The sequence below is a fragment of the Aspergillus tubingensis genome (assembly GCF_013340325.1).
Source record: "Aspergillus tubingensis WU-2223L DNA, scaffold_3, whole genome shotgun sequence".
NCBI classification, from domain to species: domain Eukaryota; kingdom Fungi; phylum Ascomycota; class Eurotiomycetes; order Eurotiales; family Aspergillaceae; genus Aspergillus; species Aspergillus tubingensis.
The window spans coordinates 4,020,804-4,034,632 of NW_023336277.1; the positions used below are offsets into that span (position 1 = coordinate 4,020,804).

At 48.3% G+C, this 13,829-nt stretch overlaps 7 protein-coding genes across 7 annotated transcripts; 4 read left to right on the top strand and 3 right to left on the bottom strand.

Annotated features, from left to right (window-relative positions):
* Positions 1-554: 554 nt before the first annotated feature.
* Positions 555-1,483, bottom strand: AtWU_02468 (RTA1 domain-containing protein; the record flags this gene model as incomplete). The annotated part of the gene is made up of 3 exons (XM_035497582.1): positions 555-754; positions 814-1,202; positions 1,269-1,483. The coding sequence occupies 3 exons, from the start codon at positions 1,481-1,483 to the stop codon at positions 555-557; spliced, it is 804 nt and encodes a 267-aa protein (XP_035353475.1).
* Positions 1,484-1,973: 490 nt separating this feature from the next.
* On the top strand, positions 1,974-4,049 carry AtWU_02469 (fungal specific transcription factor domain-containing protein; the record flags this gene model as incomplete). The annotated part of the gene is made up of 6 exons (XM_035497583.1): positions 1,974-2,074; positions 2,155-2,226; positions 2,278-2,727; positions 2,796-2,999; positions 3,052-3,317; positions 3,412-4,049. The coding sequence occupies 6 exons, from the start codon at positions 1,974-1,976 to the stop codon at positions 4,047-4,049; spliced, it is 1,731 nt and encodes a 576-aa protein (XP_035353476.1).
* Positions 4,050-4,818: 769 nt separating this feature from the next.
* On the top strand, positions 4,819-5,429 carry cyn1 (putative cyanate hydratase; the record flags this gene model as incomplete). Its single annotated transcript, XM_035497584.1, has 3 exons — positions 4,819-4,839; positions 4,911-5,350; positions 5,408-5,429. The coding sequence occupies 3 exons, from the start codon at positions 4,819-4,821 to the stop codon at positions 5,427-5,429; spliced, it is 483 nt and encodes a 160-aa protein (XP_035353477.1).
* Positions 5,430-5,865: 436 nt separating this feature from the next.
* Positions 5,866-7,108, top strand: AtWU_02471 (putative C2H2 finger domain protein; the record flags this gene model as incomplete). The annotated part of the gene is made up of 3 exons (XM_035497585.1): positions 5,866-6,114; positions 6,188-6,810; positions 6,868-7,108. 3 exons carry the CDS (start codon positions 5,866-5,868, stop codon positions 7,106-7,108), a joined length of 1,113 nt encoding a protein of 370 aa, XP_035353478.1.
* A 438-nt stretch (positions 7,109-7,546) lies between these two features.
* AtWU_02472 (pectate lyase family protein) lies at positions 7,547-7,936 on the bottom strand (the record flags this gene model as incomplete). The annotated part of the gene is made up of 3 exons (XM_035497586.1): positions 7,547-7,592; positions 7,666-7,730; positions 7,796-7,936. 3 exons carry the CDS (start codon positions 7,934-7,936, stop codon positions 7,547-7,549), a joined length of 252 nt encoding a protein of 83 aa, XP_035353479.1.
* Positions 7,937-10,684: 2,748 nt separating this feature from the next.
* Positions 10,685-11,819, top strand: AtWU_02473 (homocysteine S-methyltransferase family protein; the record flags this gene model as incomplete). The annotated part of the gene is made up of 2 exons (XM_035497587.1): positions 10,685-11,611; positions 11,679-11,819. The coding sequence occupies 2 exons, from the start codon at positions 10,685-10,687 to the stop codon at positions 11,817-11,819; spliced, it is 1,068 nt and encodes a 355-aa protein (XP_035353480.1).
* A 150-nt stretch (positions 11,820-11,969) lies between these two features.
* Positions 11,970-13,740, bottom strand: AtWU_02474 (putative amino acid permease; the record flags this gene model as incomplete). The annotated part of the gene is made up of 3 exons (XM_035497588.1): positions 11,970-12,086; positions 12,142-12,482; positions 12,534-13,740. The coding sequence occupies 3 exons, from the start codon at positions 13,738-13,740 to the stop codon at positions 11,970-11,972; spliced, it is 1,665 nt and encodes a 554-aa protein (XP_035353481.1).
* Between the last annotated feature and the right edge of the window lie 89 nt (positions 13,741-13,829).

Sequence of the window (13,829 nt, forward strand, 5' to 3'; positions counted from 1 at the left end):
ACATTCATGCTGGGCACGTGATACGTCCAAACTGATTTACAGCCAGCTAATACTAGTAATATTGGTTCATATCTAAAGATGATTGGGACGTAGTTACTAACTTCAATGCTACCAGTTGATTGGTTACTAACACTATCAGTTTGCTGCGGGGCTTTCTGAAATTGATGCTAAATTCAACACTGGAATTAGAGAACTATTATTTCGGATATATGTTGCCCAACAAACTGAGAAATTTGCTGAATACTGAATGCAACTTTGGAAACGTACCACCATCATTTTTTCACAGCTCGCCTGAGACTTATATTTTATGATGCATACAACACAGAGGTCCCAGATCAATCCCGCTAAGACATCGAATGGCTGTATATATTAGCAGTGTACATGGGAACAAGATTTTGAAGGCTTTTCTTTTCATACCCCACGATAGTTGGGCTTATCTTCTGTAATCTCTCCAAAGACAGCATCATTAAAGTTCGTAAGATTATGATCTTTCATTCCAGGTCTTAGAAGGAGTCTAGATCTAAAGCTCAATGTGTAAAAACAATCAAAATCCCTTAAAGAGAACCCCAAGTGCGACCGACAATAATAGCCGGATGAGCCACCGTTAAAGAAATGCACGCAATCGAGATCATGGTACTTTCCAACACCATCAAGTCGGTTTCATTATTGGCCAGGGCACTGGAAAATCCACCCTGCAACTCCGCAACACGGAAGACCGATCGAATAAAGATAGTAATAGTGGCAAGAGCGAGACCTGATAGATGCACATGTGATTAGCATGCGTATAAGTGAATCAGACAAAGGTCAACATACAGTAAAGGAACATCTTCCATTTGGGGCTCATGCGAAGGCTAGTAAAGTCATCATTCTCTGACTTGGGGCTTTTGCGGACCCGGTAAGCGAATTCGCTAGCAAGGACCATGAATACGAGCAGGGAGAAGACCTGGAAAGCCAATCCCGCAATCATGATGTTGACACCAGTATCGCTTTCGCTCGTGTCGCCGTCACCAGCGGAGGAAGCGAGGGCACCACCGACTGCTTGGAGAATCAAGGATAGCAGGTCACAGGAGACGAAGAGTCTTGTGTATGTTCGGGGTCGGAATCGAGAAATGCCCTCTCCGTAGATAACAACTATTTTTCCCAGGCAGATGTAGATAGCGGCACTGAAGAATGCGGGTCCAAGAGTCAAACAAATAAGGTACCTTTAGATTTGGACGTTGATCAGTTGAGGCTCATGATTGAGGCATAAAACATATGCAACCACTCACAGAAGGAAGTTGTTAAAGTCAAAAGGATTATCATGTAGCATAATTCGCCCCACGTATCCCAGAACCTCGAGAATAAGACCCGGCAGCATGGCAATCATAAAAGTCCATGTTCGATACCATACCCCCAAACCAAACTGAAGAACGGTTATGAGGCCGAAAAAGGCCACGAAAAACACATTTGCGGGAAGATTAGGCAGGTAATCGATATATGCCATGCTGAGCGGACATGTTGACAAGGTACAATCGTCAGTTGAAGACATAATGTACAAAGGATATTTGATCGTGATATTGTTATCGATCTGTATACTTCAAGTTCACACGTTTGAGCCTATTCTCCATCTTATATGTCTGATATCTCTCCTGAAACCCGAATGCCTGATCTATTTTAACGGATAGGGCTATGCAAAATCCTCATTTTTCTTGTTTAGCCCAGGATTACGCACTGGGAGGGATTATCGACACGAGAAACCTCAGTTTGTGATCTTGGCGGCCCCAAATTAGGCTCCCTGATTGACATGATTGGCTTAGCAGACACGGAGTCGGATGTCAATTTTGGTCCGCCGGATAAGCCAGACAGATATGGTATCCGTGTCCGACGGACTGACGCTTCTTAAATGTACTCCCGTCCGTGTTTGACCTCCAGTCCGTGTCCGTTTCTACAAGATCAGATAGATCATATAGTTACTAAGCCCTATCTTCTTCAGTATGGTTGAGGAAACTGAAACAGAAAGAGTCAAGACCTGTGAGAACTGCGTCCGGGCCAAGATACGATGTACGCATGCGCCAGATGCTACGATATGCGATCGGTCAGTAAACACTTATCCTTCTGATAATGAAAAACTACATGTATACAGTATCTAACGTGGTATGCAATTCGGTATAATAGCTGCCATCGCTTGAAGAAAGAATGTTACTTCCGACCGGCACGGCAGCGACCCGCTCCAAAGAAGCGCAGAAGGTAACGCTTAGAAACAATAAGTCGCAAACAGATCAACTAATTCAATTAAAGCAACAAGCGCATAGAAATGCTTGAAGCTAAAATTGATCAAATAATGGGCCAGATCAACCTCGTCACCCCACGACGTCCGGAGCATCAATATCACACCCCAAATAGTGAAGTCAGCAGTACCTACCCACACGCCGATACTATCGATGTAATCAGAACTGGTCTGATCAGCCATGAATACGCAACTCAGCTCTTAGATCAGTACCGGGAAGCCATGCTGTTCTTCCCATTTGTCATGGTGCCCGCAAGCACCACGGTCGACGACCTAAGAGCCGAGAAGCCATTCGTCCTTCTCTGTATTCTGGTCTTTTGTTCATTCCACGACGACTCGTTGCAAAAGTCACTAGAAAAAGTTCTGCAATCCTATGTATCAAATGAGGTCCTTTGCTCAGAGCATGGCAGCCACCCGCCTTCTTTCGAGATTCTGCAGGGACTATTGATCATCTTAGCTGGGTATGTATGGCCTTAAGATTTTGCTCTTGACTTCGCCACTAGAGAAAGACATACTAATTATCAAATAGAACACGCCAGAGGCATCAGCTATGTCAATTTCCGTATTACATGCAGCTTGCCGTTGGTGTAGTAATCAACGAACGACTCGATCGACATCCGAAGTACAGAGTCGCCACACGGCTTGAGGTGGGTGACGAATGCGATAAAACAAGAAAAGGGACAGTCGCCGATGAAGGTCGGGCCTTAATAGGGTTATTCCTACTCAACTCCACGTAAGTGAAGATCTTCAAGGGAAACGAGACTCATACTTACACTTTTCATCAGTGATGCTATTATCAGACAAAAGACTTGCACAACGCCCTGGACACCGTTCATAGAGTCAATAGCTGAAGAATTGTCTCGGGTGGCCGAATATCCTACTGATCGGTATATAATCTATTACGTCCAGTTACAGCATATGCTGCAGAGGTTGGATGCTCTTACTATGAGTAGTATTGAACGCCATCCGGACGTGGAGCAACATATCCGAGCATTTAGAGCAGAGGTTGAACAGTATAAGAACCAATTACCTGTTGATCCAACCTGTGACCGTGAGTATTTCAGTATCTTACTGAGTCCCTCCCCATTAGACATGCACTTGAGCGAGGTACATCATGACGATGCTAATACACTCCTTCTGCACAGCATTCATCGCAACACAATACCACACCCTCGAACTCCAGATATGTCAAATAAGTCTCATAGACACTAAAGCAGCATCCACACCATCCGACAGCTTTCTCCTAGTCTCCCGCAGCGACACCCTTTGCCACGGACTAGCAGCCTCAAAGAGATTCCTCGACTACTACCTCACATTACCACCAATAATAGAAAAGAACTACAGCATCGTGATCTGGCTATCATCGGGCTTTTTGGTTGCCGCCGCATGCAAACTAGTTCTGGCAGCTTTGCACCCTTCACTCCGCCTTAATACACAGGTACAAGAGCTTCGTGACGCGCTTGATATGTCGAAGATGCTCCAATTCTTTGTGGCTCGTCTCGACGCAATTGCGAAGACGTGTAAGGATGGGGTATTTTCGCATTATCATAAGTGGACTCTGGCTGCTGCGACGTGGTTTGATAAGGCGTATCAGGTTGCTCAGTTGGAGGCGGCGAAGAGTGTGAGTGTTGAGAATGAGTCTTTGCAGTTTGCCGTGCAGAATCAGAATATGGATCAGGGGGTTCAGGCTGATCCGAATTTGTTTGGGTTGGATTTCGAGTTTACGATGGAGGAGTTGATGGGGGGTTGGTTTGGACCGTTGCTTGGTATTGGGCATGTTTGATATCAGAAAAAGGGACGGAGGAAATAGCATGCATCAAACAGCATGTTATGAGATATATCCATGTATGTAGTTATTCTCAGTAATCTTCATGATAAGATAACAACGCCCACAGAGCTTCATGCCAGCACGGAAGAGAAGGATATCAACAAGGCAGAAATAGATGATTGACAAGAAAGAAATTAAATCGAAACTGAAAAAGAATTTCTTACGTAGAAATGAAAACATTATTCCGATCTCTTTTTCTCATTTATATAAATGATTGAGCCCTTATATCTGTTTAGCTAGACTAAATATCTGACAGATGTCAAAGTAGCTGCCAGGCAGTTGGGTGTCGATCCGACCTCGGCGGAACCCCGCAGTATCTTATCTGAGATGCAGGTGTGACGTTTTCACGGCAGCAGGAGGACAGCGATAACCACCAATAGCTTTATTAAGGGTGCTGCCAATGTTGCCACCTACCAGTAGTCTAAAGTTGTGATACTTCACGGAAAGGTTCAAAGATGACACAGATAAATCATACGGAAGCAATGGCATTGTTGATATTCCCCCTCACAAGAATGAGCTCCCCACCGTTGCAACGAGACGGCAAGTACCCCGCACGACAGTTGGAGAAAAGCGGATCACCGCCGATTATTTAAGAATGACACCCCTCCATCTCCATTTACTTGACCTTGGCAGCTGGCTTTTAGAATCCCGTCTTCCCCTACTTCAATTCAATCTCATCAACTCTTCTCCATCGCCGTTTCAGTCCCAGCATCCTACCGACACAATGTCTCTCGCCACTCTTGACGTAAGCCCTCCCTCCAATTCATGATGCCGAGAATAGGAAGAAAGCATGAGCTCATCACCCTCGAATAACAGACTGCCCAGCATCCTAACCTCCCGTCCGCGTCGGAGACCCTCTTCAAGGCCAAAGCCGCCAAGAAGCTGAGCTTCGAGCAGATTGCCCAACACATTGGCCGCAATGAAGTCGCTACCGCTGCTATCTTCTATGGCCAGGCCAAGGCTTCCCCGGAAGACATCGAGAAACTCGCATCGCTCCTCACCATCCCTTACGATGCTCTGGAGGAAAGGCTTAGTGGTTTCCCCGACCGTGGTCGCACCGTGGAGATGCCTCCCAAGGAGCCCTTGATTTACCGGTTGTATGAGATTGTGCAGAACTACGGGTACGCATACAAGGCGGTGCTGAATGAGAAGTTCGGTGATGGTATCATGAGCGCTATCTCTTTCTCGACTAAGGTGGAGAAGGAGACGGATGCGGATGGAAATAACTGGGCGGTGATTACTCTGCGTGGAAAGTGGTAAGTGGTTTTGGATGATTGATGGTCGCTTCGCTGGTGAAATACTGACTTTGTTAGGCTGCCCTTCTCACGGTTTTAAATGTGCAGTGCAGGAGATCGGGTTTGGTGAATGCATATATATAGTGTTCTGTAAATGACTGGATAATGAATCACTTCTCTAAATCGTCTTAACATGTGGCTAGTGGGCCTGTATTGACTGGCTGTAGGTACAAAGTGAGAGAGAAGTAATGAATTTGCTTAGTTCATTCCTACTTCAATGCCACCTCATTACATGCGATATGTGAAACGTCCCGTAGATCTTGAAATATGAAACGCTTCCCAGCAGCGAGTGCATGCCTTCCTATTTAGGCAGGTGTCGTCTAGGGTGACTCTCATTCATAGCCATTTCGGTGAATTTCGCAGAATTTGACCAGCGCACTCTTCTAACTCCCCTGTTCAAAACTAAGTCTACTCCCCCTTCTACCATTCAAACACTCCATCCACATCTACTTGACAAGTTACTTGACGAGTTCAAGATGTCCACTCAAGCATTTTCCACCAGGGTGCCCTGCACCTACAAGGAGTGCAGCGGTGTCTTTGAATCGGCAGGGGAGATGAAGAGGCACAAGGCGAACGAACACGATTATTGCAGCCGTTGCGACGAGGATTTCCAGGATGATGAGTATCTCCTGCTCCACAAGATCAAGAGTGACAAGCACATCGTGTGTGTAGTTTGTGGGATCGATTTTCGCAGCGAGGGTGGTAGAGACCTTCATACCCGTCAGGTGGGTATCCTTCATATTGGCATTTGTTGACCCGTCACATCATTCCAAGCTAATTCTTTTGATGTCTCTACAGCAACACAGAACTCCGCAGACTCTGACCTGTTACGGCTGCGGGCAGAAGTTCAAAATGGCAGGTGCCATGGTAAATCACGTCGAGAGCGGCGATTGTCCAAACATCCCCTTGTCTAGTCTCCTACAGGAACAGTCTAAGAGACTTCTCTTTCGAGAGGCGCTTAGGACAGGTAACGAGGGTGAGAACGCTGAACCCGATGGCCAAGATGACAACGGCGGAGTCCATATTGATCAGGACCTTTTGGAGATGGACCCTGACGACGAGGCCACTCAATCTGTTGTGGGCGGGGTGAGCGGTCTCTCTCTTGACGACAACGTCCCGGAACCGAAGAGCAAGTCGTCGATGGCTTCTCCGTCTTTGGTGAGCGAGACGAGAGAACAATCAGCATCGGCCGGAAAAATCGCGAGGCCAACGAGCCCACGCCCAGGCCCAAGCAACTCCTTCGGCATTGACCACATTGACGCAGGACACACTCTTCGGGCGCTGGACCGGAACTGGGACCCCACCGTATACTTCAGTTCCTTCAACGGAAAGTTTATCTGTCCCTGTAAGGCTGAATTCTCCAGCATGAGAGACTTTGAGGAGCATGTCGTAACGAAGACCAACCAGAACAGAGGCATTCAGTAAGCTGCTGCATGCTTGGATGATGGTTGACTATGGTCTGACTCACGACTTATTAGGTGCCCTGGATGTCTTCGCATCTTTCGAACGGCGGCTGCCTTGGTGGCTCATTGCGAGTCGGCCAGTACTCGATGCAAGGTGAACCGGGGGCTTCAGTTCAGCCAGGTCATCAACGACATTAGCGGGGGACTGGTCAGGTCAGTTGGTCTGTTCGCAGATGGTAGCGTGGAGTACGGGCCTGGCACGATGGGTCCGAAGCAAGTGACATATGAGAAAGAGCAGCGTACTTTGATGGACTAATCATTCGCAAAGTCGGACTTACAATATTCGCAAAGCAGAGTTAGCGCGCGACAATACTGCCATCTGATAATAGCTCAAATCCAAGTTTAATCTACAGCGCACTGACCAACCATCAAACAAGCAATCATCTTAACTCAATTCATTTCTAGAACCAAGCGAAAATAGAGAAATAGTAGATGTGATAGAAACACCGGGTATAAGCGATCTCGCAAGGGCAAATCCAAAACCAACTGAAACACCAACCATCATCCATCCATCATCCAGATCCATGGAATCGTCGACCCAACATTCATCCAGATCCGCAATTCATAGCTCGTCTCATAGATGGGCAGCACATGTCCGTTTCCTTATTATTCTTTTTTTCCTTTTTATCTTTGTTCATCAAGATACGGAGACAGTAGTCGAACGTATGTATGAGCGGGAAGAAGGTGTGTGCGTTTAGCAGCACTCCTCGCAGCACTCGAAGCAGAGAAGACCAGCGCAACTAGACAACAATCAAAATCAGCATCGCTGTTATAATGGGTTGAAGGAAGGAAGGAAGGGATGAATGAACATACACTCCGCAGCACACATCACCGGCACCACCACCACGCAGACCCATCTTCATTTCTTCCTGGGTGTTCTAGAAATACTCGTTAGTTTTTATCTATGTTATTTGATGTTTTGTTGGAGAAAGGGATATCGTACAGGCTGCTGCGTAACAACGCGCTCAGTGGAAGGAGCCTCAGGGCTAGAAGGCTGCTGCATGGTCATGGTGTTGGCGTCCCAGGAGGGTTGTTGAGTAGAGGTGGATTCCTCCTTGGAAGACTTGAACCAGTTGAAAACCATTTTGATTGATGTAGAGTAGTGTAGAGTGTGTGTTTGTGGATAGGTGAGGGTAGAGATAGATAAGTATCTAAGTAGATAGTAGTAGTAGGTAGTAGACAGTTGTAACAAAATAAATGAAAGCGAGGAGCAACACCCGCTATTTATGTTTTAAAAAACGATGATCGGATCCATCCGCCATAGTAACAGTACTTACAATTTCTCTGGATCAGGGGTCCACGACTAGGCGATTCATTCCGTGTGGGTCAGGGTGTAAGTAAAGTAAGCGTTACTGTATTAAGAGTGTAATGATACGGGTGGGGCTAGCGAAGAAGACACAAAAACAGAAAGAATCCGTATGCTTCATGCTGAGAAAGCGGGGAGGTTGGTTTGAATTCAGCCACTCACAGCCACGAGATGGTCCACGTCAACCTCCCGCTCAGCCCTGCCGGCTAGTAATTTCTTGGCACGGCCGACTTGTTTGTCATGGGATTCGCCGGATCAACCCATGATTTCTTGGCTGTCTTGTCGAAGAAGATGGTGTGTTGTGTTGTGCCGGGTTTGCCGTGGCTGGGTTGGCTGGGCTGTGCTGTGTTGTGGTTGATGAAACTTGAATGCTTGTCTATAATTGGGAGGTGTTATAGACGCGCGGTTCATGCAGAGATCCAGGTGAGGAGGGAGGATGATGTCTGTGTCAGTCTTCTCTTTCTTTCTTTCTTTCTCGGTGATTAACCAGGTATGATGCTTACTACTTACTTCGCTTACTATGAACTCTGTAATGTCCATCTGATAGGTAAGTAAGTAGGTAGGTATCACCATGGTATCATCCAAGACCATTCAACTTCAATAGTCCCGTAACTTTCATGTCTCCCGCAAACCTAGAATTCGCGGATCGGCAACTAACCATACTGCTTTCGCACCCGTCGCCCGACTCAAATTTGGTCAGTCGAAAAACGCCGCGTTGCTTCTGCTCTGTTCTTGTCAAAAGACCAGAATACGAGCAATCCCATTACACAGACATTACAATACAACAGGGCAGTTTCTCCAAGCTTTACCTAAGCTTTGCTTGGATGCTGGGCCAATGGGGCTGTGCCAATGCTGATCTATTCTTAGCACTATCGCCTAAATGGTCCTAGGCAACCTCATTCTCGTTTTTTTGCTGCGTACCGATTTCCATTATTCCCTGGTTACCTACCGGACACTATTACCGAGTTAGATTGGCCCGGGATAAAGATACTGCGGCAGTTATTCATTGACAGTATGGAGCAGCAGGGTCTGGTTTTGTTAGACCGTTGGGCCGACCGATTGTTTTCCATGGTCCCTTGCATCGGATTGCGAGTATTGTCTGTCTTTCTTCTGTCTATCACTGTAAAACTCTGCAGGGTCTACTAGTCGATGCTATGTACGTATTGTGTGAGGGAGTTTCGCTTTTCCATTTGTTGTCATTGGTTGACTGTTCCTGGTTGAACCTGTGAGTGGTAGTGAGTGGTATCCTCGATGGAGGAGTTAGCCGCCGTGACAGTGCTAGTCGTCAAAGTGGCTTGTTATTAGCTCCGCGGAGTATGTGACCATCCCATGCATCTAATCTAATAGATCACTCTAGGTGGAACATTGTGGCTGGGGCTGTGTATCAGGGTGCGACATGACGGCGGAGGGGACTATTGATCAAAGCCACAATCTAAACAGGGACGGTCGCAGATTTGACATGGATGTCATCCTATGTTGTACAGTAACCTAACATAGAATTACGAACAGTATTCTATTCTATTCCCTAGCGTATGAGAAACGGCTCTGCCTATCAATCAATTTCCACTGGTGACAGCTTGATTGGTGCGAGGAATAAGCCTCAGATGATCATCCTACGTGGATACTATCTTGCCTGTAAGTTCCTTTCTTGTTATCCACTCGTGGGTTTGCCGAGGTATTTACGGAGTACCTTAGTCTACTGCGCTTCATTAACTTGGAGTGCATAAATAGAATGATGGCTTAGCTGTGATGATGCTGGTGCCTGTCACAGTCATGGCACACCGCTCGCATCATAGTTTATGGATCGGCAGTGTGCAGTGTTCTATTATGGAGATCTTTTCTTGTCGATGCAATGTTTTGAAGAGTAGGAAATAGCTGCCTAGACTATGCGGTCAACTGAGAGAGTATTGGTGTTTTTACATTGTGACGGTTGTTGTGGATGGTGTATGGTCGCGAAGGTTCACGAGGAAGTGATGTGATGGTCTGAGACATTATTAGCATTAGAACACCAAGGACGCCGATGGAATAGATTCGATGAATGAAGTCCAAGGGTTGACTCTGTACAATTTCCGCCCGGGGCATAAGAGGACAGCGAATCCGCCTGTCAAAAGTGCGACTGAGCTTCTAGAACAGAGCGGAATGGCTTGGCTGGAATGTCTAATAGTCAGTCAATGACGTCCCGTGATCTCAACCACCATGAAGAAATCCATGCACAATTCCAACCAATCCACAACACCAGTATCCTTAGACATTAAATTTTACACTTGAATATACTGCAAACTATCATCACACAGCAACAATCATGTAAATTATGATGATACTCCGATAGACTTAGTCCATCCCAACCCGATCGCAAATTGCAACCTACGCAAACAACCCCACATTGCGGGGCAGCCAAAGCCCATTCCATTCCCGTTGTCGCAATACCACCAGAACCTGAAGAAATATTCTCTCTCCTCTTTCACCCTCAACACTCCATCTTTGTAACCAATCAATCAATCAATCAATCAACAAATCCACCTCAAAATGCCACCAACACCTATCCTAATCCTCGACGGCGGTCTCGGCACCTCCCTGCAAGACCACTACAACATCACCTTCAGCAGCGACACCACCCCTCTCTGGTCCTCCCATCTAATGATCTCCGACCCTAAAACCCTCCTTTCCTGCCAACGCGACTTCACCACCACCGCCGCCGTCGACGTCCTCCTCACCGCCACCTACCAAGTCTCGCCGGAGGGTTTCCAGCGCACAAAAACCCCCTCGCACCCGTCGGGAATTCCCCGCGCCAGTATCGCCCCCTACCTACGCACCGCGCTCGACGTCGCCGGACAAGCGGTGCAGGATACCTCTGCCTCTGTGGCGCTGAGTCTGGGCCCCTATGGCGCGTGCATGATCCCCGGACAGGAGTATAGCGGGAAGTATGATGGGGAGCATGATAATGAGGAGAAACTGTGGAGGTGGCATACGGATCGGTTGGGGCTTTTTGATGATGATGAGGCCATGGAGGGGAAGGGGTTGCGGGAGAGGGTTAAGTATATTGCGATGGAGACGGTGCCGAGGATTGATGAGGTGAGGGCTGTGAGGAGGGCTGTGGGGTCTTCGAAGGGGTTTTGTGAGGGGTTGCCGTTTTGGGTGGCGTGTGTTTTCCCGGTCGAGGATAAGGATACCTTGCCTGATGGGAGTACTGTTGATGAGGTGGTCGAGGCGATGTTGTTGCCGGTTGAGGGGGGTGCGACGCCGTGGGGGATTGGGATTAATTGTACGAAACTTCATAAGTTGCCCCGGTTGGTTGGGTTGTTTGGGGATGCGGTGGAGAGGTTGCTGAGGGAGGGGAGGATTCAGGAGAGGCCGGCGTTGGTGCTGTATCCTGATGGTACGCAGGGAGAGGTTTATAATACTACTACGCAGACGTGGGAGAAGGTGCAGGATAAGAGTGGTGCGGATGATTCGGTAAGTGATGCTTTGATTATTGTTTATGATTCTTGATGGTATGTGCTGACTGCAGGGATTATGACAGCGACCCTGGGAAGTGCAATTGTCACAGGTGGTCAATGACGCGGCCGCCACTGGCCAGTTCAGCTCGATCCTCGTTGGCGGTTGCTGCAAGGCTTCGTTCAATGATATCAAGAGGCTTCGCGAACAGCTCCGCCCGGAGTAAATTAAACATGTATAATATGTATATAGAAAAAAGTCTAACACTTTTGTGACGGCTTGCAAATTGTTGAAATTGCATGAAAAACATAATGGGTATCTCCGCCGAAAGATGCACAAATGCACAGAAAAAGTTGAATTTGGAACCAGTCCACACTTAGAAGAACCAGTCCACGAAGCGTCTCACACGGGTCTTGGGCCCGCCCTCTCGAATAACAATCTCGCCCTCCTGCAGTCGACCGGACCAGAGGTCGATGGTGGAGCTGCGCTGAAACTGCACCACCAGTTAGCTACACCACTCGACACCAGATGAAGACGGGGCTGCTTACCTTCGTGCGGTTGAAAACCTTCCAGAGGATAATCGGCACGATAAAGATAGGAATGCCCACATACGAGGCGAAAAAGTCCGAGGTGGACCAGTTACCCTTAAGGAAAACGGGGAAACCCGCCACCAGGGTGATGATCGTTGAGCCAATGAAACCCACCCACGCCGTGTATGGCTGGAAGGGCGACTTCCAGGGCAAAGTGTCGCGACTGACGCCCTGCGCTTTCATGGCGGAATAGAAGCGAATGTAACAGAAGGACAGTGTCGCCCACGCGATTAGTCCAGCAATGGTGCTCAGATTGAGAAGCCAGTCGAAAGCCTGCGCCGGACCACCGGAGCCAAGACCTATAGCAACCGTTAATCGGAGTCCGACACAATAAAATCGGGCTTACTTACTCAGATATGCCAACGGGCCAAAAAGCCAGGAGGTGATGACGGCAACGTATGGCACGCCCATCTTGTTAACCCGGCCAAACACCTGCGGCAACTGGCGGTCGGTCGTCATGGCCACGATCATGCGCGATCCTACCCAGCAATAGGAATTGCCTGCAGACCAAGCCGAAATAAGAATACAGGCGTTGACGATAGACGGCAGAGCGCTAATTCCGGCTTGCTTGATGGCAATGACCCAAGGAGAGCTGTTAGCATTGCCGGAACCAGAAACCAAGTCTTTGTTTGTAGGGCTGACGATGAGTCCGATGAGGAGTGCACCGAGGATGTAGAAGAATGCAATACGGTATGTCACGCGACGGGCAGCTTTGGGGATGGAGTAGTGCGGGTCGACCGATTCGGCGGCAGTGATGACGACTGTTTCAACACCAACGAAACTGAAGGACGCGTTGACAAAGGCAGACAAGAATCCGAGGAAGTGCCCGGTCGGGCCAGTGATGCCGTTGTAGTTGGTCCAGGCTCCCGGATTGTGCCAGTAGCGGAATCCGATGGTTTGGTGATTGGGACCGCCACCAGAGGTGATGACGATAGCGACAAAAACCAATCCGACAAAGCACAAGACCTTGATAGCGCCTGCGATGACCTCACTTTCACCATAAAAGCGTACGCTCATCAGGTTGATAGCCAAAATCAGCACCAGCCCGACCGTAATGACCACCGCTGGTGTTATGTCTGTCCAATAACTAACAATGACCGCAGAAGCGGATACTTCTGAAGCAATCGCGATTGTATAACAATAACCGTATGTGATAGCAAGGGAGAAGCCGACAGCCGGATCGATGAAACGAGTAGCCCAGTGAGGGAACGATCCCGCTGTGGGCAGCAAGGTAGCCAATTCCGCGATACTCTGCATCACACACCACAGCACAAATCCAATGACGATGTAGGCCAGCAGCAAGCCAGCGGGACCTGCGTCTGCATATGCAGAACCTGTTCCCACGAACAGACCGGTTCCAATGCCACCACAGAACCCGATCATGCTGACCTGGTAGTTTTTCAGCCGCCGTTGGGTAGCACCACGGCCACCGACGTTGAGCTCCAGCTCACCCTTGAGCGGGGGAGCTTCATCGTCGTAGTTGACCACCTGAGGACCACCGTATCCGTACTGGCGGATTTTCTCGTCCTCCATGGTGACAGTGGTGGACTGGTGCATCTTGGCGGGTAAGATGCAGAGGTGTAGGAGTGATGACACACCGAGAAAAGAGGTTCACCCCAGAGTTCTTGTAGGCGACAACGACAGCT